Source organism: Diadema setosum, chromosome 2 (genome assembly GCF_964275005.1).
Source record: "Diadema setosum chromosome 2, eeDiaSeto1, whole genome shotgun sequence".
NCBI lineage: Eukaryota > Metazoa > Echinodermata > Echinoidea > Diadematoida > Diadematidae > Diadema > Diadema setosum.
The window spans coordinates 35,897,312-35,922,487 of record NC_092686.1 but is presented as its reverse complement, the minus strand read 5'-3'; the positions used below and the strand labels follow the sequence as shown (position 1 = coordinate 35,922,487).

At 37.3% G+C, this 25,176-nt stretch overlaps 3 protein-coding genes across 4 annotated transcripts in view; all 3 read left to right on the top strand.

Moving 5' to 3' along the window:
- The first annotated feature begins 883 nt into the window (after window positions 1–883).
- LOC140244561 (retinol dehydrogenase 8-like) lies at window positions 884–4,471 on the top strand. The gene is made up of 5 exons (XM_072324190.1): window positions 884–1,151; window positions 1,770–1,949; window positions 3,218–3,311; window positions 3,459–3,696; window positions 4,370–4,471. Exons 1-5 carry the CDS (start codon window positions 884–886, stop codon window positions 4,469–4,471), a joined length of 882 nt encoding a protein of 293 aa, XP_072180291.1.
- A 3,645-nt stretch (window positions 4,472–8,116) lies between these two features.
- Window positions 8,117–22,819, top strand: LOC140246283 (dnaJ homolog subfamily B member 9-like). 2 transcript variants are annotated; one of them, XM_072325748.1, is made up of 6 exons: window positions 8,117–8,327; window positions 12,696–12,978; window positions 15,541–15,944; window positions 16,515–16,548; window positions 17,208–17,261; window positions 19,023–22,819. In XM_072325748.1, the coding sequence occupies exons 2-6, from the start codon at window positions 12,753–12,755 to the stop codon at window positions 19,088–19,090; spliced, it is 786 nt and encodes a 261-aa protein (XP_072181849.1). In that variant the 5' UTR covers window positions 8,117–8,327; window positions 12,696–12,752; the 3' UTR covers window positions 19,091–22,819. The 2 variants fall into 2 exon arrangements, with proteins under 2 accessions (XP_072181849.1, XP_072181850.1); XM_072325749.1 differs by lacking the exon at window positions 17,208–17,261.
- A 2,120-nt stretch (window positions 22,820–24,939) lies between these two features.
- Window positions 24,940–25,176, top strand: part of LOC140244551 (uncharacterized) — a 32,972-nt gene continuing 32,735 nt past the window's right edge. The window contains exon 1 of the mRNA XM_072324180.1: window positions 24,940–25,021. Coding sequence (XP_072180281.1) covers window positions 24,940–25,021 — 82 coding nt within the window. The remainder of the gene's footprint in view (window positions 25,022–25,176) is intronic.

Here is a 25,176-nt window from a genome sequence, read left to right as displayed (position 1 = left end):
CCACTAACCAGTATTTAGCCGGGGGGGGGGGGGGATAATTGCCCTCGGGGGGTAATTGCCCCGATACGATTCTAAGACGAATTCAAAGTTTGAGGAAAATCGTTTTTGGAATAACTGACACATCCAAAAATAAAGGGATCATAATAAAAGGTGGGTTTCACCTTTTATCAGGATTGCTGTATTTTGCGTTTCTCGGCCATTTCAAATCCAATTTTCATCAAATAAACGCTGGATTCCTCTTGGAATTACATGCTCTTTGGTATTTCATAAGAGCATTCTCATTATCTCACAAAAAAAAAAAATGTTAGAAACCTGAAGTTAGGTCTCAACCAAAACTATACCATCCCTTTAACATAATTTGCATAGGTTCCATGACACTGATATCACTCTTTCAAACTACATGTATTTTTTTTTCTGTGAAAATTTAAGATTCCTTGACTATTTTTTTAATGTCCGATATCAATGGAATTTCATTCCATTTCTGCTTCATATCATTCCCATTTGTTTACGTCTATTCTATTTTAATACACATGGATGAAGTTGTTTTGTGTGTGTGTGTGCTGTGTGTATTATGTAGAAAAGCCCCAGTTGAAAAATGAGAATACAGCGCGACATGCAAATTGTGACAATAATAATAATAATAATAATAATAATAATAATAATAATAATAATGATAATAATAGTAATAATAATAACAATAATATTAATGATAATGATAATATGAATGATAATAAATAAACGTATAAAGCTTCGATATTCGCTTAAAGGTCCACCATAATTTGACGTTTTGGCTTTGATGGTCAGGTTCATACCCATAACAGATTCTGCGAATAGATCAAGTTCACCAAAGTCAAAAAAAAAGACAGGAATCTCACAGCCCGACATGGCGCCACAGGTAGTGCTCATTACGGGTTGCTCCTCGGGAATCGGGCTTGCCACAGCCATTCACCTCGCGCGGGACAGCGACAAGCGGTTCCTGGTCCACGCGACGATCCTGGGACCAATCGAGAAAGAGGTGACGTTCCGGGAAGCCGCCGGCGAGCTTCTGAATGCGACTCTGTTCCCGGTCGAGATGGACGTCACCAGTGACGACATGGTGAAGGATGCGGTTGCCATGGTAATGAGGCAACATGGACGCATCGACATCTTGGGTAAGAAGCTGTAATGCTGATCAATACCTATACCAATGTATTGTTTTATCTTTGACCAGTATCAGTCATTTTGCTTGGCAATATCACTCTATAAGATATATATAATAACTCTATAAGTATATATTTGGCCATGATATTAAACGGGACATACAGCAAGAATAGTATAGGAATTACACAATGTGCCATGTTGATGAAAGCGGCTCCTGTTTATACTATCGACACATGCCAATCTCGTTAAATTTTGGCTTATTTCAAAATTCCCTATTATAATGTAGGCCTATATATGATATAATAGTTCAAAAACATAATTAATGTATGTGAAGTTGTGATAGACAGATTGATAGAAATATGGTTTACATTAAATCTATACAACGTAACTATTCTCCACATCGCAGCAAACTGCTAACTTTGTTTCAGATGATGTCGGCATTCTCACCGGTGTACTTTGCCTATTTTGTTTGTTAACGGAAACAACACATAACTACGCACACGCAAAAACACAAAAATTCACAAATTCATATACACGCACACACACACACACACAAACTCACACACACAAACTCACACGCACAAACTCACACGAACAAAATACAAACACCTATACATTCTCTCACACAGTGAACAATGCAGGAGTCGGGGTCATCAACGTATCGGAAGTCGCCAGCGTCGAAGTAGCGAAGAAACTCTTCGACATCAACTTCTTTGGCGTGCTACGCCTTACACGGGAAGTACTCCCCAGCATGAAGAAGCAGAGATCAGGGAGAATAATCAACATCAGTAGCAACAACGGTATATTTGGTAATAATCCATTTTCTTTTTCAAAACTATATAACTGAGTGCGTCTATTAAAGTCTAAAAGCATCGAAAAGAAAGAACATCAGCCATTTTAACTCGCTCTTCATTCTATCTATACATACACCTCTTTTGCATGAATACATGAATAATTAACATGATTTAGAATCCTTACGGACATCCAGGAAACATTTTCTACCATGCGACTTAATCTGACTTTGAATGAAACAATTTTTTTTTTAATGTGGCTAACTTTGAATAGAGTATGAGGGTACAGTATATTAATCCCAATAAGATGATAAATCAAAATCTATTTGTGAACGTTATATAATTTGATATATAATTTGTGCTGTTCTGTCTCTCAACCTACAAATAAAACATCAATAGTGTCCTTGAGATCATGTCACGAGACTGACACTCACGAGTCATATGGCCCACGAGACCGACATTGAAAAATATTTCCATAAATCATACAACCCACGAGTTTTACAGCCCACGAGTAAGCCCATGAGTTCAACACTACGCCAAAAAGGCTCCCGTAAACCGACACTAGGCAAGCAAAGCCCTAGAGACCGACGCCAGGCAAAAGAGGCTAACGAGACCGACATAGAAGGGCCACAAGATCGATACTTAGAAGGCTCGGGATCGATAGGATGAACAGCGCCATCTATACGTCAACTACAAGTATGCATCTGTACAGGTTGTTGCATTAATGACACAAAGTGGAAAATGATATAGTGGCGGATGCACTTATGTCACGCTATCGATTGTAACTTAGTGGACAGCGCCATCTCAACTACAAGAATCTCATGGTCCTTGTTTGCCTACTGCCGGTCTCGTGAGCCTCCTTTGCGTAGTGTCAGTCTTGTGGGTTTTGTTTGCCTAGTGTCGAACGCATGGGCTGTATAAGCAAGGAGCTTTAAGCTCCTTGGTACAAGTAAAACAAAGTGGTCCTGATAAAAGGTGAGTTCCACCAATAGGACGTCTTTGTTTCTGGATAATAAATTATATTCTCTGCAATATCACACTGCCGGCGGAACGTTATAAAAAATAGGGGGGCACTTCTGGGTTTCATGGGCTAACAAGCAAAAAGAGAACTAGTTTTCATCGAATAAACTTTGAATACCTCGTAGAATTGTACGCTCTTTCATATTTCATAGGTGGTTTCTAATTATCTCACAAAAAAGTTCACATTTTGAATCCCCCATCTCAACCAAAACAATACTATCCCTTTAAAAATGCTGCATCTTGATCTGTTATATCTTTTCGTGCAGCTTTTCCCTACTTGGGCCTGTACGCTGCATCCAAACATGCCATCGAAGGATTCAGCCAAGAAATAGCAATCGTTTGTCGCTTCTTCAATGTTTGGTATGTAAATTTGTTCGTTTACATGTGTGTGTTTTATATACAATTATATTACAGTGAGTACTCGAACGTATCCACGTGTGTATGTGCAGATGTATTATAGGTTTTTTTTTAAGATTACTGTAATTGGATGTGACGTCTCCTTAACAGGGTTAGTGTGATCCAGCCCGGTCCCGTGAACACTGCGATGCGAGAAAACATCGGCGCCCTCGGTCTCGGGAGTGTCGGAGAAATACTTCAAAATCCCGACATCGACGACGTCGACAAGAGACTGGCGGAGCATTTCCAGGACATGCACGGGCTCGCCGTGCAGCCCGGCGACGTGGCCGAGGTGGTGAAGGAGGCTGCACTTGCGGAGAAACCGCACTTCCGGTACCAAACCTCGGAGGTGAACATCATTCACCGGTTAATAATGTTGTAATGTGAATTTATAATAATTATTAATATTGACCCAAGATAGACATGAGTTGAAGTCTCGAGAGCGGTAGTTTCCCCACAAGAACCAACATTTTGTAACATCCTCTAAAGGAATAAAAAAAAAACCAACAACAACAACCCATACCTAATAACAAGAAAATCAACAAACCAAAAGAAAAAAAAAATCAATGAAAATGATCATTGTTAAAAGCACGAGAAGATCAAGTAAAAGAAGTGTAGGCTGAGATGTGAATTTTTGTCAATTTGTCTCCCTCTAACAAAAATGTTAGAGGGAAACAAATTGAAGCAAATTCATATCTCAATGATCATAGTTCTTTATTGCTATATAGTACATAATTGTGTCAGGAGAGTCAGTTCAAAGAGGGGGATTATTCCCATATTCTTAATTTCTGCCTTGATAAATTACAGACATGTTTAATGTGAAATTAATATTAAACAATGGTGGTATAGATTCTGGTGTCATTACATGATTATTTACAATGAAAAATGATAATGATAATTTGGTATGCTTCAGCTAAGGCCTAGATGGTTATTAGTCTCTACTTTGCTTGTCTATAGTCTCTGTGAAAAACAGTCGCCTTTTCGAGAGGATTATAAGAACAGTCTTAATTCTTTACTTTCAGCACGTACAAGAGTTCGCCCGAAAGGTGTTTGTCGATCCGACAGGGGATAGTATCGTCGACTACCAAGCCGAGCTGCTGGAACAAAATGCCCCGAAGTGCTAGCTTTCGCCATACCACGAACACATTTTGAAGATCTTAGTGGACTTTTATTCCTTCGGAAACACGAGCCACTGTCGTGTTGCAACTTGTTGTTTGGACAAAGTGAAATTAGCCGTCGCGAATTGGCACCGGTTTGCGGCTTGATGGAAAGACCTTTGACCTCATTCAAGCCTTGTAGCACGCAGAAACTCTGTCACTTCAAATCATTTTGATATGACTGACTCTGAAGTTACTAATACCACTGGCTGCCATAGACTATTGTATGCAGATGATGTCTACAGTATTTCTTGGTGAAACTTCAAAAGAAACTTCATGTCTGAGATCGGGAAGACTTCATGAAGTAATGTTAAACAAAATCATAACGCTTCTCGTGGATTAGCTACAAACATCAAATCGTCATTTATAGTAATAGAGGCCAGATTAATCATTTGAATTTATTGACCTGTCATTTTGTTCCATTTTTTGTACTGATGATTGTCTTGCTAATATTTAGATATATGGTATGCTTCTATAACGACTAAAGTGATTAATAAAGTTGGAAATCATATATCGTGAGTAGTGCATGTATACAGTAATGGGACTGACATAATCCTAATTTGAATTATATCAAGGCATTTTATGCTCCATAAACTCTTAATGTACTTAGTGAATAATGTATATTTTTTTGAATGCAATTGTGATCAGAAAATGACTTAAAGTGTGTTTTGTGCTGCTGAAGATATACGATAATGATTGCATTCTTTAAATGATATCATTCTTTCTTGTGTTTAATTCTTTTTAGTGAGTGAATCATGTAGGGTTATTTGTCGATGAATCAGTATCATACGAGTAGTTTCAGAATAACGGGTGCTGTTCGTTATTCCGAAGGTTCGCTATTCCGAAGGGTCGTTAATCCGAAACACGCAATTCCCTGTACCTAGAGGTTCGTTAATCCGAAAATGAAAAAGGGTTCGTTAATCCGAACATTATTTTGTGGCGTCATTCCGAAGGTTCGTTATTCCGAAGATTGGTTAATCCGAAAACGAAATTCGGAACAATGAACCTTCGTAATAACGAATCTTAGGAATAAAGAGCCTTCGGAATAACGAACCTTCGGAATAACGAGCTGTAACCAGAATACCTACCCATCGCTATGATTCTGTTTCTGTTCGATTGTGAGAATTAAAGCAAGTTACACATAGCATCGTTCTAACGTATACCAAACTCTACAGTCAATTTATAACTTATATCCACATGTATACCAGTTTCGAGTTTTGTTTACTTTGAAAAAGAAAAATCAGTTAATTTTGATCGTGTTCGCTAACACTCTATTATACTGAGCTGAGGATTGCTGTAGAAGACGAGAAAAGTGGTAATTCACGGTGTAATTGTGTAGATCATGTTTCCACACATGTAGTTTTGGTGAAGAATACTCATGTCGAAAAAAAAAAGGTTGAGAACGACAATCATCATGAAGAATATAAGAATATGAGTATACATTGTAGTAATGATTATGATAATCATTATCATTTCTAATGCACTACCACTTTAGGCTGTGATATGCTCCTAGCAAAATCGTCTGCGCATGCACGGCTCAAGAACATCAATAGTAATGATAAAATGAGTTGTTTCTAGTTCTTTTACATAATGCGCATTTCATGGTTATGATAAAATGTTGATGCGTCTCTCTGACTACAATAAAACAACGTATACAAAGTTTTAATTTTCCTCCAAATTTCGCTCTTCTATTAGATAAGTAACATGAAAAAGATGTAGTACACCGAGGTACCTAAGTGAGATTTTGAAAAAGGGAATCAGATATCATGAACAAATTTTGGTTATCGGAGTCTTGTCTCCTTTTTAGCGCTGCAGTACTAAATATAAAGCAAAATGTGACGTGACGGAGATGACGTGACGGAAATGTGGTAGTCCATAATGGCATAAACAAATTTAAGGATAGATATTTAATTCAACTGAACAAAAAAAAAATAACAGTGGTTAAAGGACTTCCAATATGATTAACACCATGCATTTTCAATATCACTTTATTATTTGGTACTAAAAAAAAAAACCCAAATACTATCAACGTCATCTCCGTTTTGCCACCAAAATTATGAATTAATTTGATTTGATATGCAATCTTAAGCGTTCGAAGATGACACTGAATAAAGGTACGACCTGGCTTTTGTCACAAATTTCAAATATATATATATATATATATATATATAACTTTTTTGATTAAAATAGGGGGAAAGCCAGGTGAGTTCTTCAACTTCAGCATGTAACTGTTAATTAGTAGCACTAAAATCTATAATTAGGGTACCCTACATTTTTCGTTAATGGCGCCCTAAATGTACGTGACGGAGATGACGCAAAATGGTGGGACACACAATTTTGAATTATTAATTTCATTTTTGTCTTTATTGTTTGATATTGGTATATCTCATGCTAATAATTTAATAGTACGTTCTGAAATGAAACAAATAAGCATTTAAAAACGTTTCAACATGCTTCCATGTTGAAATGGGACATAAGTATATTTATTTGTAGTATCACCGGGACATGGGGTTTTTGGTGGTACGGATACGGGAAAACCGAAATAATAGGTCAGGATAAACAATTTATTCATCCCTCTTTTTTTGTGTGTACATGAATGTAAGTCATTGTAAACAGAACAGAAATAAGTAATGAAATGACCTTTTATTTTTGTACATATTACCTTTAAACTGGTGGGACACAGAAATATACACATATACAATGACCCATATATATATATATATATATATATATATAGTGAAATATCACAAAGCGAGTGTGACAACGCGCTCTGTACACAGTCACTCTCGGATACGTGTACAACATGGCATCCACCACACGACATCTCGTCTCATTTCCCTTGCTTTCGTCCAAAATATAAAACTAATATGCCTAATATTGCCTACTTCAATTCGACTTTCTGGATGAAACTATTGGCTTCAGTGCCTCCGATAGTACTATTCACTTTGTTTGGAGTAGCTTAGGACTAGAAACTCTCCGAGGCCTCATTACACCCCCCGCCCCCCCCCCCCCAAAAAAAGAAATAAAAAAATAAAATAAAATAAAGAACAAAAAAGTGTTAATCCTTCCATTGATTTGATGAAGCGGACTAACTATATGTGAATCTAAAGAACTTGTATTGGGTATTAGGCCTATATCTAAATCTTTGTCGCTTATATTCTTGGTACAGCTGAGCTTCGATCACAGTCTAAGTGCCGTAGCAAGCAAAGCCAAACACTCGGTTACTGTATGCGCCTAATACTTCACGAGGTTTTTATTTTCGCTACTCTCGAGGTAAATATTTTGTGAAACGCGAAATCCCGCTACAGATACTTCTGACCAATAGAATTGGTCCCCGTCGGTTAAACTTTGAGCATAGTCTTGTAAACAGCTGTTTGATGTTCGTATACTTATGTGGCAAGAAGCTGGGCACAGTCCAAGTTGAGCTTGTTTATAGAAAACGACTTATCCGGAACCGGGCATACGGTGTGTATCACGTACGTGTAATATACGAGGGATCATGAGCACGATAGCTCGTTTACGTTCTAGATACATGACGAGCGAGGCGGCTAACGATCAGCGAGCGCAGCGCGAGCGCGAGCGACAGTCGAAGGGCCTGCTGCCTGGGAGGATACCAACATTTACACCGTAGGCTACTTGCCGTGTACCCGTTCATTTTAGTGCAGAGCCTATCCCATATTTCCTCGAATAATCAATAATCTTGGACGTGTATGAGATTCTAGTCCATTAACGCATTAGGCATTATCGTCGGATTTGCATGTTTGGATTTCGTCGTTTAGAAACGGCCGCAACCTGTTCGGAACCCATTTCATCCAACGACTGAGTGAGTATTTAACGTTTTACACGGTCTCTTCCTGAATCTGCAACAGTGTAACTTTATGATCTCCAGCTCGCGTCCAGTCGAAATAATTTAAATGTGAACCAGAACTAGATTCTAAATTATTCATTTACCATTATACTATAATAGTGGTGATGCCCCTACAAATTGAGGCAAACTGATTTCGGGAAGTTTTTTTTTTTTTTTTTTTCTAACGTTACAAACATTATTTTGATACGCATACGGTAGTAACTAGTAGTAGTTGTGTAAACTCAACTGTTGTAATGTTACAATTCATACAAGTTGTAACAGTTAGATTCTAACGTTCGTTAGTCACGTTGCTGTTACTCGTTAGCAGTCAACCGTCATACATTGTTGTTATAAAATGTAGGGTGCACTACTACACTTCAGTGTGTGTTTTAAAACCGGTAGGGATTAGTCATTAGTATTCTTGGGTGTTTGCCACGATGTCAATTTTCATTGACCTTACAATCTGATGAAATGACAATCGGTGGATGATTGATATATGTCTCTAGTTAGCTGTCAGTGATTTGCTGTCTAAGTTGTGTTGTGGTTCAGTATCTTATTTAGTTTGTTGTTTGATCACAAAGATAATTCAAAAGGATTTCAGCTAGTTAGTGCATTGGTGTCAAGACTGACAAGAGGTATTGAAAAGAACAGCTTAACTATGCTTAATTAATGTTAGTCTGTTCATTTACTGCAGATTCTAACATTAGTAGGCATCAATCTTAACAAGATTCTATAATTTGGAGACTCTTAAATCAAGGTCTATTTAGTGCCGATTATTAATAACCAATAATACATGCAGGACCTACTGTAAAAGTGGAAATTTTCGCGGTGTTGAAAATTTCGCGCAACCAGAAACTAGCGCGAAAATAAAAACACGCGAATATTTTTGCTTGCCATACGTTCCTGTGCGTGATGTCTTGATTCCGCGTAATTAAAAACACGCGAAACTCTTCTGACCCGGCCATGCTGGAATATTACAGCTGGGCAATTCCACGGTAACTGACGTTACGTGTAAGGATTTTCATGAAATTGTTTACGTTGTAGTTTTGTGAATGAAAGCACCTGGGGCTTGCAATTAGCATTGATGAATGAGTTCATGAGAATAAAGAAATAGGTGGAAAGTTTTTCTCTCAAACTGCATTTTTTATCACATAGCAAGTAAAAATGTGTCGGTAACTGACGTTACGGAAAAAGGACATGGGAAATTATGGTGTAGATTTAAATGGAAATATCTCATGTCCCTGGCTTCTAGCCTTTATGTGTTTAATATGGCAATACACCTAGGTTCTTAGGAACAGGTGTGCAAAATAATGTGCACTTTAGGTATTTCCTTTTAGCACCATGCCAATTTCAGTGAAGGCATGACGGTAACTGACGTTACGTAACTGACGTTACGCTTACATTTGCCATAGGGTTTACACATGCAAAATCATGATTGGGAATAGTTTTGTGATATTTTATAAGTCTGACCTTTCAGAATGATTTGTTTGATATGGCATTATACCTTGGTTCATCAATTATAAATACACAAATGAAATGAAACATTCGTCCATTTTCTTTGTGTTCTATGAAAACTTAAAGGTAAACATGTCAGTAACTGACGTTACGTAACTGACGTTACACATACTTTTGCTATGGGGTTTACAGAGAAGTAATTTATTTAACAGGTTATTCCTGCTGCAGTATACCAGTAACAATCCCAGGCAATTACTTAGCAACAAATTAAAACAAAATCTAAAGACACAAATGGGGTGGGGCCCTTAGGGGGCAACCCCCCCCCCCCATGCCATAGCACAGTTGGGCAAAAATAATGTAAATGCACCAAAGGATATTTCTTGACATTTGTCTTAAGATTGAATGCTTATTCAACAGTTATGATTACACAGAGCCATTTAGATTCAGCAGTTCCAAGTATAGATATATTGACATATGGTAACTAAGTTTTTTTTTTGTTTGGTTTTTTTTTTTTTATGAACAAGAAAGTTTCTATCTAGAGTGCCCCACCCATAATACCCTGCAGTACTACACAAAACACAAATATTTTTGTGTGTGAAAAAAATATCTTTCAGGTCATGGGGAAAAACACATATCAACTCATAAATATGTATGAAATCTACTGTGATATAAAATATTTCTTCCTTCTTTTCTGTATTTTACTCCTTCTCCTTCAAGGCATTGTTAGGGCCATAAATAAATAAAAAAAAAATGATCTCCATCATCAATTGATTTAAATGAAAAGTGTTGCACTTTTAATATTTCTCTGTGAAGAAGAAACATTATGCTTTTTTTGGTCAAAATAGCATTATTGGTTTATTCCTTGCTTGAGGTAATATAACTGTTTTTCTTTTCCTTTTCACTGATGTATCAAGGCTTGCAAATACATCCCAGATACCAAGAAATATGACTTTGCGACGAAAAAATTCTAAGATCAATGTAAACGAATTTTCCTGTTCATATCATGTATTACAAAATGTCCCTGCATGAATGAAATAAAGTAATCAACAAATATGAACAATTTTTTCCCCCTAGAATCACCTAGACTCACTTTGAGCAACATCAGTGTTAAGTTTCAAACAGTAATGACAGTACATGCCTTATGTACATGTATTGTACCATAATACAAGATGTGCCACATTTACTGCACATAAAGTGCAAGCGAAGAAATATATCTGTTTGTGCATTTGCCTTGAGGTAGAAACTTCACCAAGCTTCCAGAAAAGAAGAAAAATGCTAGCAAAAGCAATCATAAGTAAAGATTATAAAACAGTTGGTATACAGCTGTGCACAAGCTTTTATATCGAAAAGGTGGTTACCATGCAACCATGTCATTGATTAGGCCTACAAACTTTGGTAGCTTTATCATCCCGTAGGACTGTGAATGTACTGTATAGTAATTTGAGTGCATATATTGCATGTGGTAAACCTAAACTTCCAGATGATTTAACCTTAAACTTGTGCTGAATCGAAAATCAAAACCTCAAGCCCCCCCCCCAAAAAAAATGATAATTATGATACATAAATAAATAAATAAACTTTTAAAAAATAAAATAAAATGAAAAAAAAAAAATGTATCCATGGACATACCATGGTGATGACATCATTCCCTATCAAAGGGATTGCTGCTCTTTGTTGATAATCTTTGACTTCCCATATGTATTGAAATGGCCTTAAGTCAAAAAATTTGCCTCAGTTATAATTACTGTCATGGTAACTGACGTTACATACTCATGTATGTCGTTTCGGTAACTGACGTTACACATTTTGAAGTGTTCATTTTGACTCTTCAGTATGCCAAGTATCCTTATTTCTGGTATCAAAAGAAAGGCATATGGGCATACATTAGAAATACCAAGTTACATCATACAGCTCACTTTCTTTGATGAATAAAGTTAAAAATTCCTTGTTTTTGGTAACTGACGTTACATCCATCATTGTCAAACTAATTAAAAGTTTTTATCAAATTCTGTAAAGCAACCAGCTTTTTTTTTTCTATCGTGTGGTAAAAGACTTTTATGGTAACTGCATACATATAAAAGATTGTTGTTTAGAGTACTAGTAAAGTGGATATACAGAGAGTAAGTTATGTGACAATACACTCTTTTTACCATTGAGTTATAGGCATATTTTGGCAGCCATTTTGAAAATCAAAATGGCCGCTTTTATTGAAAAACATAATGATTCTTAAAACTTCAACTCAAGTATTGTCTGAAAATGTATGGTGTTTGAAACAAATATCATTTTGAATTTTTGGCACCTGTGTCCTATATACCGTGGAATTGCCCAGCTGCTGAGTAAGTCTGTGGCAGGCAGGTAAAGGTATTGAATGTACTAGAATAACATGTCTCCTTGATTTTGTGTTACAAAGGGTCTACATTGTACATTTGATGCCCAAAATAAAAAGGGGATGTAGCATTACCTATTTGATTGTATTAATTGTTACAAATTGTCAAACCTCTGAATGTGATAGCTGTGATCGAGATCCGTTGATATGCCAGGAATTAGCAAGTGCAGTATCAGTAAGCTGGCAAAGTTGTATGACTGAAATTGCTTACATGTTCTGTACATGTTAGTCAGCTGATATGATTTTCTTATCTCAGGAGAAGTCCGCTTGAGGTGTCTTGACACAGAGCTCTCAAGAATGCCATGGTTGGAAAACAACATGTAATCTCCCCCTCCTCCCAACTTGACCAGCTCATCAGTGTCAAAAGCCTTCTTTGTAAACAAGCCTGTTATCCAACAAGACCCATATCTCCCTGCCAATGTAGCAATACTGTGCTATCTTGCCCTTTGAACCATCCGAGTATAATGCATTCATCCCACATGTTTCTATATCCCTCCTTACAGAATTGAACAGAACACGCAGAGACTGCTCAAAGCAGAACCGTTGTGAGGACATTGAAGATGAAGTGCCCAACCTGTTACCACCTTGCTGCCATCAGCTTTGTGGCAGTCATCCTTGTGGATTACGTTCAGAGTGCCACCAGGGATTACTACAAGGTTTTAGGAGTTAGCAGGACAGCTTCAGACAGGGATATCAAGCGTGCTTTCCGCAAGCTAGCCGTCAAGTACCACCCTGACAAGAACAAAGACCGCAATGCAGAAGAGAAGTTCAGAGAGATAGCGAAAGGTAATCGATGGAAAACAAAAAACAAAACAAAAAATGCCCCCTCCCCCTTAGAGGAATGAATGAGGAGCATGTACCATGTCATACTTGCATTTAAATAATGTGCATTGATCCTAAACATTCAGCAGTATTACTATTCCAAATACAACAACAACCCCTAGTCACAAAATTTACTCTTGGTGTGTGCATTGAAACCAGTCATCCAATGAACTATAAACCCCACTCTATTATGTAACTGTAGACCATGCAAAATCTAGATTTCAGACAACTTTAGAGCGAGACATAATGTTCCAATGGTTTATTGTAAAATGTAAATTTTCAGGGCATGGAAGTTTTTTGTGCAATTTGCGCGACCAGAAACCAGAGCGAAAATAAATGCATGCAAACATTTTAGCTCATCGTATGTTCCACTAATAACTGTCTTGATTCTGAGGAATTAAAGAAACACAAAGTCCATCCAAGGAGGTTTTATACATTGGAGTTCCAACTGGCTGTGGTCAGATTTCTATTGATGTACAAAGGAATTTCACAGGTGCACTTGTGCCTTTGATGATCGATGTTCCTTGCCGCTGTCTTGCTCAGCATTCTGAAGATTAATTTTGAACGTTATCATAATTTTGGCCATATTTTGCTTATCTAAAAAATGAAATGAAATTTCAATTAATGATAAAGCATGTAAAACAAAAGACATTTCCGTGCAGAAATTTGCTCAAAAGTGTAAATCTGAGCTGTATCATGTGAAAATGTTTAAAACTGTACCATCCTGGAAAGCTGGTTTTATCACTTTTCCGCTTAGTTTCCACAAATGAAACTAATATGGAATAATCTTCAAGTATAATTCTTTATTGATAGATATATCAAATTAGTGCCCGCATATGCCCAGTTGAGTAATTTTCATCTTCATTTCAGCATTTTTTGCTCAATTTCTATTTGCGCATCCTCAGTCTGTACCACCTACCTTTTATAAGAAGGGATAGTGAAAAGTAATTACCATCACAAAGAAATATCTTCCTTTGAAAGTGGCTAGTGATTATGCAATGAGACACGAGTCAATTGTCTTCTTATCTGCGCGGCAGATCCTGTTTTGCACATGCTTCAAATATTTTTGAGCAGCGGCTTCGAACATCTAGCAAAGGAAATAAGACGGTTGTGACTCCATTCTCTAGAACCTCCTTGGTTCATCTCACCCAGCAGAGAGCGAAGACTACTCGTGCGAAAATAACCACTTTTACAGTATCTCAGACTGAATTTTATGAAACACAGGTGGTATGATTGTCAGTAGACATCAGTCTTGATGCAACCATGGACCTACAATTGTACAACACATGGACATTCATCGCTTGTTAATTAATTCGTGCACCTGTTTCTGTCAAAAGCGTCACAAAAACATTTTGAACATGCTTTCCTGCTTTGATCCAGTGTTGCCCACCGACAGCCAGCCTGGATAAAAACAAGACAGCGCTTTGAGAAATCTAAAAACTACATGCGCAGAAGCTAATAACTCTCTTAAATCAAGAAAAATGCATGTGCAGGACTTTGTAGTGTATATTGCAAAATCATCGCTAAAGCAATTTCATTTGCGAAATGCAAGTACTTTACAAGAAAAAGCAACTAATTAAGCAGACTGACTGTGATTTGTAATCTATTTTTCCCCATTTGTCACACATTGTTTCAGAGTAAACATGGGCAGTGACAGTAGACGACATGCTTGTCTTGCTATTCAGGGATGTTACATGCATGGCCGCAAGTGGCCGCTTCAGTAATTACCAATTTTGTGACGCAAAATTTGTCCTTGTTTCAGGTTTGGTGCTCCCCATCATTGGTGTTTATTCAAAGGCAGTTGAGTCTGAAAAGGCACCTCAGCGAAATAGGACCGAAATGAGGGAAACTGGGTTCTTTTGTCATTGATGATACACGACTGTATTGTAAACACAATCGTCATTGTCCAAACGTCTGAATGTACTCATTGAGATGCACATAATCAGGTGGCGGTGGTGAACATTGGATCAAAGAAAGACCTCTGTTCATGGTCCATATGTGTAGTAGGTCCATGATGCAACCATGGAGCTACTGTATAGTGTGGCTCCATGATGCAACACACTTAGCATGGGAATGCAAACTTGTGATGTACATATGTAACCTCACCTGGATGTTAATGTCCAGAATTTCGAGTGCCAGAGTAGGTTGGTTTATTGTAAACCATGGCGTTTACTTGAATTTTGTGGGGATGTAGATTAATTGTGTAGCTTGGACAGTGTTTGCTAAAATTTGGACTCTTGGAACACATTTTTTTTATTTTTTTTTTATATTTTTTTTAATGTAAATAGAGGTTTAATTACCAGTGATACAGCTGTACGGTATGTAAGTTACAAATTGAAGTGCTTGGTTTACTGTGATTACTTTCTTTCGAAAGGTACATATTTTACATTTTTGTTTGTTTGAAACATTTATTCTGGTGTTATTGAATTGGAACCTCAGAAGCTGTGGGTAACATGAATTTAGGTTTGCTACTGGCATATTCTCATAAATGGCTTGATTTTTTTTTTTCACGATATTGCTACATAGCCTATGAGGTGCTTTCAGATGAGGACAAGAGGAAAGAGTACGACATGCTTGGAGCAGCTGCCTTTGAGGAACAACAATCTCGCGGGGGCGGAGGCCAGAGGGGAGGCGGAGCCCACTTCAACTTTAACGATTTCTTTCACGGATTCGACGAGAGCTTCCGACAGCACAGGGGACATGGGAGCCAAAAAGGACGCAAGCAAAAAGTAAAATTCGGCAATGGGTTCTTCGACTTTGGGTCCTTCTGGGACGACGCGGAGGATGATTTTTTTGGCTTTGGTGGTGACATGGGCGGGTTTGGATTTGGAGGGGGCAACGGATTTGGTGGGGGACATGGGTTCGGCGGAGGACACGGCTTTGGGGACTTTGGATCAGGTTTCAGAAATGCACACTTCAGAGAACACCAGGTAAGCACACAGTTTGCCTGCATGCAAAATGAGAGTAACATTATAATGTGACAGCATCATTCTTCGCCACACAATTATGATTTCACTTGCATCACTCTTTTAGTTCCTTTTTCTTTGTAGAGCTTGTTTACATGTAATGTTGAGGGGCATTGGAGAAAACAAAATGTATGGAATTTGAATGAAAATGGGCAGAAAGCACACATTCAGGAAATACATGCACATTTTACAGTTTTCTCATGGTCAAGATTATATATAGCGACAATGATGATGTAATACTGTAAAGCAAGATATTTTTGTGGCCTGAAATTTTGGCTAATTGGAGTTGATGGCCCTGTTTGTGGCGTGAAATTTTTGCAAATTGCCACTGTCATTTAGTGCATATAGTGTGGACAAGAACTTTTGTGTGGGTTTTTTTGTTTTGCGAGTCTTGGCTCGTGAAATTTGCAAAATTAAACTGCGCATGAACATTTCTGGTTTTACAGTAGCCATATCCGTCTGTTCTCTCTCTCTCTCTCTGTCTCTCTGTGTCTTCTCTTCTCTGATCTTCTCTTGTTGTCTCTCCATCTACAGGCCCAGGGATTTCACAGTCAAGGTTCAAGATCAGGTAAGATGCCTCAAATTTCAATAATTACATTACAGTATTGCACTCATTTTTTACATTTAAACTGAGGTGTAGATTTACCAAAGTCTAATCAATTGTACAGATGTATAATAATTATAAGTACAAGATTCTTGTTAGATGACCTCATTGAATTGCTTACGTCATATTTGGTGGAAATGTAAGTTTCTACTTCACACACTAGACGAATGAGCAAGTGATGCTTGCTGCTGCCAACATGATTCATCAACATGTACACATGGTTGCAGGTTACTCTGTGTCACAATCATTCAAGAGCCTCTATTGATATGTTCTGTGTTATAATATTACAATTAAAGAAAAAACGTGTACCACAGATAGATTGTCGAAAAGCATTGTTTTTGCAGATTGTATAAGTTGGTTAATTGTCTGCACAGAGATATCCATGTCTACAGGTACATTGCTTCTGGTGAATGACACCTACAGCTCCATCTATAAGTCAATTTTGTTTGTCATCCTGTCATTGATTTTTATCATGTAGACTTTGTAATCATATGTAAATTCACATGCCTAGGAGATCAGCTGCCAGCATTTTAGGGTCGTTTTTTTTTTTAAGCCTTTTCATTTGTCATTGATGCATACATATGTCAGATGTTTGTTTTATCTTCCACATCCAATTAATGTAGCTGCACGAAAGCAAAAAGTTGTCCATCGAACTACAAGTACACACCAAAACAAAGGTGCCAATGTTGTTTCATCGTATTTCATGTTTTATGATGCATTCATGTGCACTTGTCTCTTCACATCTAATCATCCTGCCTGGTGTGTGGAAAAACTAAAACATCAAAATCTTCATGTTGCCGTCTATTGCATTCTTCACACTAGTAATTAATGATTCTTCAAATCAAGTTTGAATAAGTGTATACATGTAGTCTTCAGGAGTATGCTCCTTTTCCTCCCGCTGAAATAAATCTGTAGAATGAAAGTAGATATATTTTTTTAATCATTTTGCAGAAAATATTAAGGTAAGATTACTGAAATTACATTAGGCTGTCTTTTTTTTATGATCCAAAACAAGAAAGTAAAAGCCATTTTTCATTATATTTCTTTAAAGTTTCTTTTATCCCCTTACATGCAGAAGTCTGTTGATTTATAATTAATTCTCTGAATTTATAGATTTTGAAAACATAATTCTGCTTCTGATTGTTAAACAACCTAGAAATGATCTCTGGGCTCCAATGAATCCCCATGATTGAGGCTTCACTGATATCACATGTTTTTATGTATCTAATACCTATTTATAGTTTGTTTGTGTGTTTGTTTGTTTGTTTTTTGTTTTGTTTTTTTTGGGGGGATTTAAGGTGGCAGACACTTAACTCTTAGTAACTGTAATTTCACATAATCAACACTCTTTATGTACAGTGTATACTAATGAGTTGAGAGAAAGGGGTTACTACAACTTGTTGAATGTGTACAAGTGCCTTTTAAAACAAAATAAAAAAGTTTTTCTTTTATTTATGTTAAGCTTTTTAACAGCGTACAATTCATAAGATACAGTTGATGTAGGTAGTGTAGACATTGCAGAACAAATCAATCCTGTAATTGCTGTGTTTGTGTGAATACTCTAGATGCCAGATGACAAAGAATAGTTTTGGCATGAGAAATCACCTCTCTAGGTATAGAATTCATGGACACTTCCCTTCCTAATCCTCAGTGATTTTGCTTGTCAAAACTTAGAATGCTCTTATGTCAGCTGGCAGGAGTTGCGCTTACGTTTGGGAACTGTTCAGTGATACCAAATCCTAGAGCTATGTACATGCAATTCTTTGAACTTTGCTATAGATGCACATGCTGCGTCTCAATATTCAAATCATGTCAGTGTTGATGTAATTCATATTATTTATAGTTCTCCGACCATCTCTCTTTTGAGTACTATGTTGCGTAGTATGTTGATGGGTAATATGCATTACTACTAGTTCAATGTGGTGGTGGTGGTGGTAGGACAGACTTCCTATACCCCAAATCCTGGCAGTGCTATGCTTATACTCCTAATGCCATCTGTCAAAAATGAATTGTGTTGTTTTCAAATTTAATAAAAATTGCATGCAGATTCTCAAAATTCTGAATCATGTACCAGTTAGGTATTTTCTTATACTCTTTTAAAATCAAAGTGTTTTCATGCTGCTACTTAGTTATGAATGTTGTCATTACCATCAGTACTAAGTTTGTCATAAAGGGGAACGTCATAATGTGGAACGAAAAAACCATGGCAATTACCATGTAACTTGTTATATCAGGTTTCTCACTACATTAGGCTACAAAAAACAAGGAAATGTAAAAAGTTTGGACTTGGAGAATCACTATGTTATAAGTGGGTTTTGTTTTATCTGACCTATATAACAAGGTTCCACTCTATAAGATCTAAATGCAATATTGGAAATGAGATGATCTTATTCATGTGTTCTTAATGGATGTCTCTCATTTTATTTCTCACTTTGCAGGAAGGAGTTGCAGGACTGTAACACAGAGAGTTGGGAATACAATCACTACATACACTGACTGCTCATGAGAACCTCTCTTGTAGAACAGACCGATACCTTTATGAGGCAGGACCCTTCAAAAGACAGACACAACTACATGTGTTATTTGATGCCAATCCTTTTTTTTTCTTGGAGGAATTATTTTCTGCGGATTCAATTACTCTTGTTCTTTGGTGCATAATCATGCCGGCCGGCACAGCTTTGAATGAAGGAGGATCTACTCATTTCCTCCTTTTTCTGCCAGGGTCACTGCTGTCATGATTTGATGAGAATTTCAACAGACATTGCAGATTAGCTCACAGTCATCGAATTCTGAAATTTCGGGGCTCCAATTGTTTCATAGTAAAAGTTGCAACGAACCGTGGAGCCAGCGATGCACAGTGCACACTAGTTGTATTCGTTTCAATTCTGGAACGCCTTCTTGCGGAAGATGTGTGAACACACTATGATACAGACATTGTATGCCATGATTATGAACTGCCAGAGGTAGATATCACAGCCCACAATGATCGGCTGGGGAGATGGAGCGTTATTCTTGGCAATGCAGCTACGTTTCCAGGATGGTGCCTGTCTTCGCTTCGAATTTGTCCTGTGGCTTCCAGCAACTGCCCAAGATGTGAGAGAAGCTTCACCAGTGCAACAAAATTCACAGGGATTCTCACTCGTATTGCTGAAGCTACAAAATGTATGTTTGTGTGATTGCCACCAGCATCAGACTCAACAAAATGAAATGAAATGACTGCTCTCTCTTTTAGATGCATCTAGGCAATCAGTTTCTTGAATGTAATCAATTTTATGGATATATAAACTTGTGCTTGCTATTCGAAAGTATGAAGATTCCAAACCGAAAAAAAAAAGTACTAGGGTAATTACAATTGAAAACGATAGTCTAAAAATGAAAATGGATTTCAGTGAATGACAATCAAACAGGATAGATTTTATTTCCTTACTGCCGTGGGGTCTCTTTTGTTAGACTTGTCTAGACACTATAAAGTCTCATTGCATAGTATCTGGAAGGATTTTTTTCATACCATTGAAATCACATGACAATGCAATGTCATCTACAATGCTGATAACCTGTGGTTTGATTAGTCCGTGTTAATTGAATTGTGCTCTTATGAAAGAAAAAGTTTCAATATTAATTCTGTAATGAATTTCATAAGTTTCTGTAGCAGAATTTGTTCCTCTTTTGGGTAAAGTACCGTCATCTCACTGTTCTGCATTGTGAGTCGGCCTCTCTTGAGTTATACAAACGGCTAGGTTGACACACCAGTACTCCAGATTGCCTCTTAAAGGGAGAGTTTCCTCAATTTAACATCAATATATATGGTTGCAGTGATTACAGAAAGATTAATTAAACATTTAGTGAGAGTTTGAGGAAAATTGGACAATGCATTCAAAAATTTTGAAGTTACAAAGTTATGGTTGATCCCATGTGCAGATGGGAACTCTAGGACACTTGGAGATGTCATAGCTGTAGAACAAAGAGAAGAAAATTAAGGGGATAAAACAAATCATATTTCTAGGATATTAACAGATCACTTAACCAAGATCCCTCAGGGCAGTGCTTCAATAGCCGGTGGACTGTAACCCACTGGTGGGCCGCGAAGCTCTCTCAGATGGGCTGGATGTCTGCCAAAATGAAATATAAAAGATTTGTACCCGATCTGACTGGGCCTTGAAAAATATTGCAGGAGCCAAAGTGGGCCTTGGGTTAAAAAAGATTGAGAAGCATGGCCCTAGAGCACATGGAGAATAATTTTTGTTTGTAGCATATCTTGGTAACGGGTCTAGAGTAAATGTGTACACTTCAGAAAAGATTTATGAAATTCCTTTTACACATCACAAATTGTTGAGCTCCTAAATATATATATATGTGTGTACATATATGGTGCATTGTGGGATCAACCAGAACTTTAAAAGTTCGGAATAGTTGAATCGATTGTCCAAATTTCCTCAAACTCCGAGTGTTACACTAATCTTCTGGCATTTACTGCATCCCCATACAAGTCTGTGCCGGAAATGTACACTTTCATCTATATTGGAGTACGTGAGGTGTGTGGACCATGTGTATGAGTTAAATGCTGTGTGTAGATCTAATGGATGTAATGTCTGAAAAACTTTATTTTGTGTGTATGAATGTCATGCAATTTACTGAATATTTCTGGTTTTGCAAACAAATATCCAATTGACTTGTGAAGAAAACAATCTAGTGATACACTCTGAAAGTATAGTCCTGGCCCTTTTTCCTGCTCCTCAGGTTCAAAAGTCTTTTCTGTTTAGTAGTGGCAAGATTTTCATAAGTGATGATCATGTTCACTTTTGAAATCTGACTGATATCAAAACAGTTTTTAGAACTGTGGTACAAGTAGTACAATGTAACAGCACAATGAGTACAATTATTCAGATTCATTCTTAGAATAAATCATATGTGATTGGTGCTTGCATGTATCATGTAATAGATTAAAGAATGATATTTACATAATTTTCCATTTCATCAGTCTGTTTTCTGCACAAGTTGCAGAGGAAAACATGTGTATGTTAGATTCCAAATAGCACTGCATATTATCCGGAGCCTTAACAGGAAATTAAAGATTACAATAATTAACTAGCTGTCCAAGCTGTGTGACGAGCAACGACCAGGAAAAAAAAAAAAGTCATTTGGAACCTTATGCACATTATGTTTGCTCAACATCGTTCTTTTTATATATGTGTCATGGTGCAATGGTTTTATTCAGTGTAGTATGGTAAGTATCAATTAATGTCCAGTTGTTCATCAGCTTTCATTTGAAAGTGTTCATTGGAAAATGAAAAATGACCAATCAAAAGACATAATATAGTCAACCTCGCCTAAGTCGACCTCACACAAGTTGCAAATTCGGCTAGTAAAGTCAAAGAAAGATTTTACCCACAATGACTATGAACAAAATTCATGAAAGTCGAAGGATTTTCTCTGGACCCTTCGCATTCGACGTAGACGAAGTTGACTGTACAGTGGACTCCCATTGTAACGAATTCCTCAGAACTGGCATTTTTATTTTGTTGTAACTGGAATTTCATTATGTTCGTTATAATGGGATTGCACTGTACATATTGTGTTTGAATGGTCGATGCCTTTCAGTAGTCCATGTAAGCTTTCTGCTCTTCCATCTTGAAATGTGGTTTCTTGTGTAATTTCTGTTTATTCCAGTCATATTTTGGGTGAAATGTATATATTCAAGGTATGTCTTTTGTCATGCTCTTGACTATTAATGTGGAAGAAGAGGTATATTTATCTGTCATTTGTGAAATTAGAATGGAAAAAGAAATGTTTATATTTCTTAACTCAGAAGATTTTTAATAAATATTTAATTTCAGGAAATCTGTGTTCAGTGTTGCATACAGTGTGGAATTATTGTTCATTCTCAATGTTGTAGCATTTTCAATATTTTGTCATGAGTATTTTATAGCACTTCTTTGGCTTCCTTAGAAATGATGATAGAGGACAATTGTTCACACTTTCTTTGATCATGTAGGAACTATACCTGACATTACATTTCATTGGTACATGTATATCCAAGATTTATCTGGCATGTATCCAGTGTACTAGTTTGTACTCCAAGGAACATACAACAGTAAGTACAGGGTACACTACATGTAGGCCTACATGTTATGAATGTGTGAGTGCATGAATCTGCAGTGCATTTTAGAAACAAAATACATGTATTGTACACTGTACAGTTAGTCTTGCCAAAGTCAAATCCCTTCAACTGGCAAATTTTGACACACACGATTGAATTAAATTGAATTAACACATGTTTATATCCATCTGGGTGGAATTTTTCTTTGATGTAGCCAGTATTATTGACTTCTTTAGGCAATGCTGACTGTGCTTACGTCTGTGTGTAGAGCTGCATATACTATACACTGTAGTACCATATTTTTACGATTGTGTGTGTGAGGATTTTGACGGTTGTGTACTTGTGAGGGAGAAATTTATGATCGCAACGTGGCATGTTGCAATAGCGCCCTCATTAATACACTGCAGGTAGCACGCTGGGTTTGTTGGAATTTATAAAAAGGGTTACGTTGTACACGGTGACACAGGGTCAGAGGTTTATTGAAGAAAAAAGAATGCCATATTGTATTTTACAATCGATGCTGTAATACAAGATGCACACTACATGTACAATGATTATTGTATACCTAAAGCTTCCGTGATAGATACGACCATAAGAAACCGGAAGAAAGATGACTCTCAAATCAAACTCTACGAAGTTACACATTCGAAAGTCTCTGAATGATTATACAGTAAGTGATATCAGATCAACCTATAACAAAATGCTCAATCCACGTTGTCACACTTGAATCATCACAGTATTTAGTATTATGTATACCTATCTTAAAGGGATGGTATGGTATGGTATTGGTGGAGATGAGGATTGGCTTTTTAACTTTTTTTGTGAGATATCAAGAAACATACAGAACATACCATTCTAAGAGGAATTCAAAGTTCATTGGATAAAAATCGGTTTTGGAATGGCTGAAACATCCAAAAACAAAGTAAACCAAATTAATTCTAATAAAAGTGGGTCCCATCGTTTATTAGGTTTGCTCTGTTTCTGGATATCCCAGCCACTTCAAAACCAATTTTCATCAAGTAAACGTTGAATCCCTCTTGATATTACAAGCTCTTTTATTTCTTTTTTATAAGAGGTTTCTAATTTTACCAAAAAATGTCAGAAACCTGAAGTTAGGTCTAAACCAATACGATCCCTTTAATATTTAGTTGAGCGTACGAATTATCTTCCTCTTTTTGTGCCAAGTTTCCAACTTCCTAGGGCTCCACCTTTTTGCCAATATTATTATTATTTTATTACGTTTATCAGTAGAATCTTGTAGGCATCTTAGTTTGGGCCTTGCCATGGCTCTCTGTTTCGTAATGTCATTCACACATTTTTTTTTCCCCTTGCTGCTTAGCTGCGATTATCATAAATCTTCATCTACCGATATTCATCACGAGTTGCCTGCATGGATGGGAACCCTCAACCTCGACACTGTTTTCCATCCCCCCAGCTCCCATCATCAAATCGATCGTATAACCAATGCGACTGCGCTTTTTAGTTGGGAGGACGGCCCGCTGCGCTGCCCGTGTAAGTGATTCAATCGTCGCAATTAACCCCGGGCGAGAGGGTAACCTCGTCTCCGGGCAGATGTTATCGTTCCTCTGCTCCTGGTTAGGTCTTCGCCAAGAGCTGGATACCTAAAACTCCGTCGAGGAGGATGAGATAAGAACATCCTTCGCGACACCACCAATCTGGGACATCTGTTACACGGGCGTTAGTCCAAAGAGCGTGTAGATAAACGTTCTTCATCCTGCCTCGCTGACATGTAGGGTGGAAATTCTTTTTCCTTACTCCATGTGGTTCTTTTTTCTTTTTCTTTTTGGTATAAGCAACAGTTTATGTTTATAGCTCTGCTTTGGATCCGTCATTTTGGAATAAAAATCGTTTGCGCCTTGTATTGAACAGATATCAGCTTTTTATGACTTGCTTGCCTCTTCGTTTTATTGTTTGGTTTTCGCATTTGTTTTCATTGCGCGTGTGTTCTCTTTTAACAAAAGGACATACCATTTCTAATCAGTGATTTCAACTTAAATCATCATCCAAGCGCTGATACTGTGATGCGACGGAAATTCAGACTCAAGAAAATGTGAATGAAATAGTTGCTGGTTCCACCGTGATTGGGGGAAAGGGCCAAGAGATGGTAGAGGTCCACCTAATTGCGAGGCAAGGAAACTGATTTGCGATGTGCTTGATATACTACAATATGGAATGAAAAGCTCTTCGCGATAGTTTGCCAACACGAAACGCTGATGTCGTTCTGCGCAGTGGAAAATATGACATGTCTCTGGGATGCGCGAAAAATCGGAGGCGCTCTATTCGTGGTGTACCAGCTCCTGTCGTGGATTATCCGGGCAGGTAAGGCTCTTTCGATGTACCTTCGTTAGCGGTGTTCTCTTGCTAATACAGTATTAGAATAACCAAAATACTGAATTCACAGGTCCGACATCATTATCTTCTGCAATTCTTCATCATACACCCATGGCATGTTTGCTGCATTCGAAAATGATGCA

Excerpts from the sequence above, each read along its gene's own strand:
- LOC140244561 (XM_072324190.1), top strand. The coding sequence starts at position 884 with ATGGCGCCACAGGTAGTGCTCATTACGGGTTGCTCCTCGGGAATCGGG. Across the intron at positions 1,152-1,769 it reads TGGACGCATCGACATCTTGG|TGAACAATGCAGGAGTCGGG; the intron begins GTAAGAAGCTGT and ends TCTCTCACACAG. Across the intron at positions 3,312-3,458 it reads TGTCGCTTCTTCAATGTTTG|GGTTAGTGTGATCCAGCCCG; the intron begins GTATGTAAATTT and ends TCTCCTTAACAG.
- LOC140246283 (XM_072325748.1), top strand. The coding sequence starts at position 12,753 with ATGAAGTGCCCAACCTGTTACCACCTTGCTGCCATCAGCTTTGTGGCA. Across the intron at positions 15,945-16,514 it reads CACACTTCAGAGAACACCAG|GCCCAGGGATTTCACAGTCA; the intron begins GTAAGCACACAG and ends CTCCATCTACAG. Across the intron at positions 16,549-17,207 it reads CAGTCAAGGTTCAAGATCAG|CTGCACGAAAGCAAAAAGTT; the intron begins GTAAGATGCCTC and ends CAATTAATGTAG.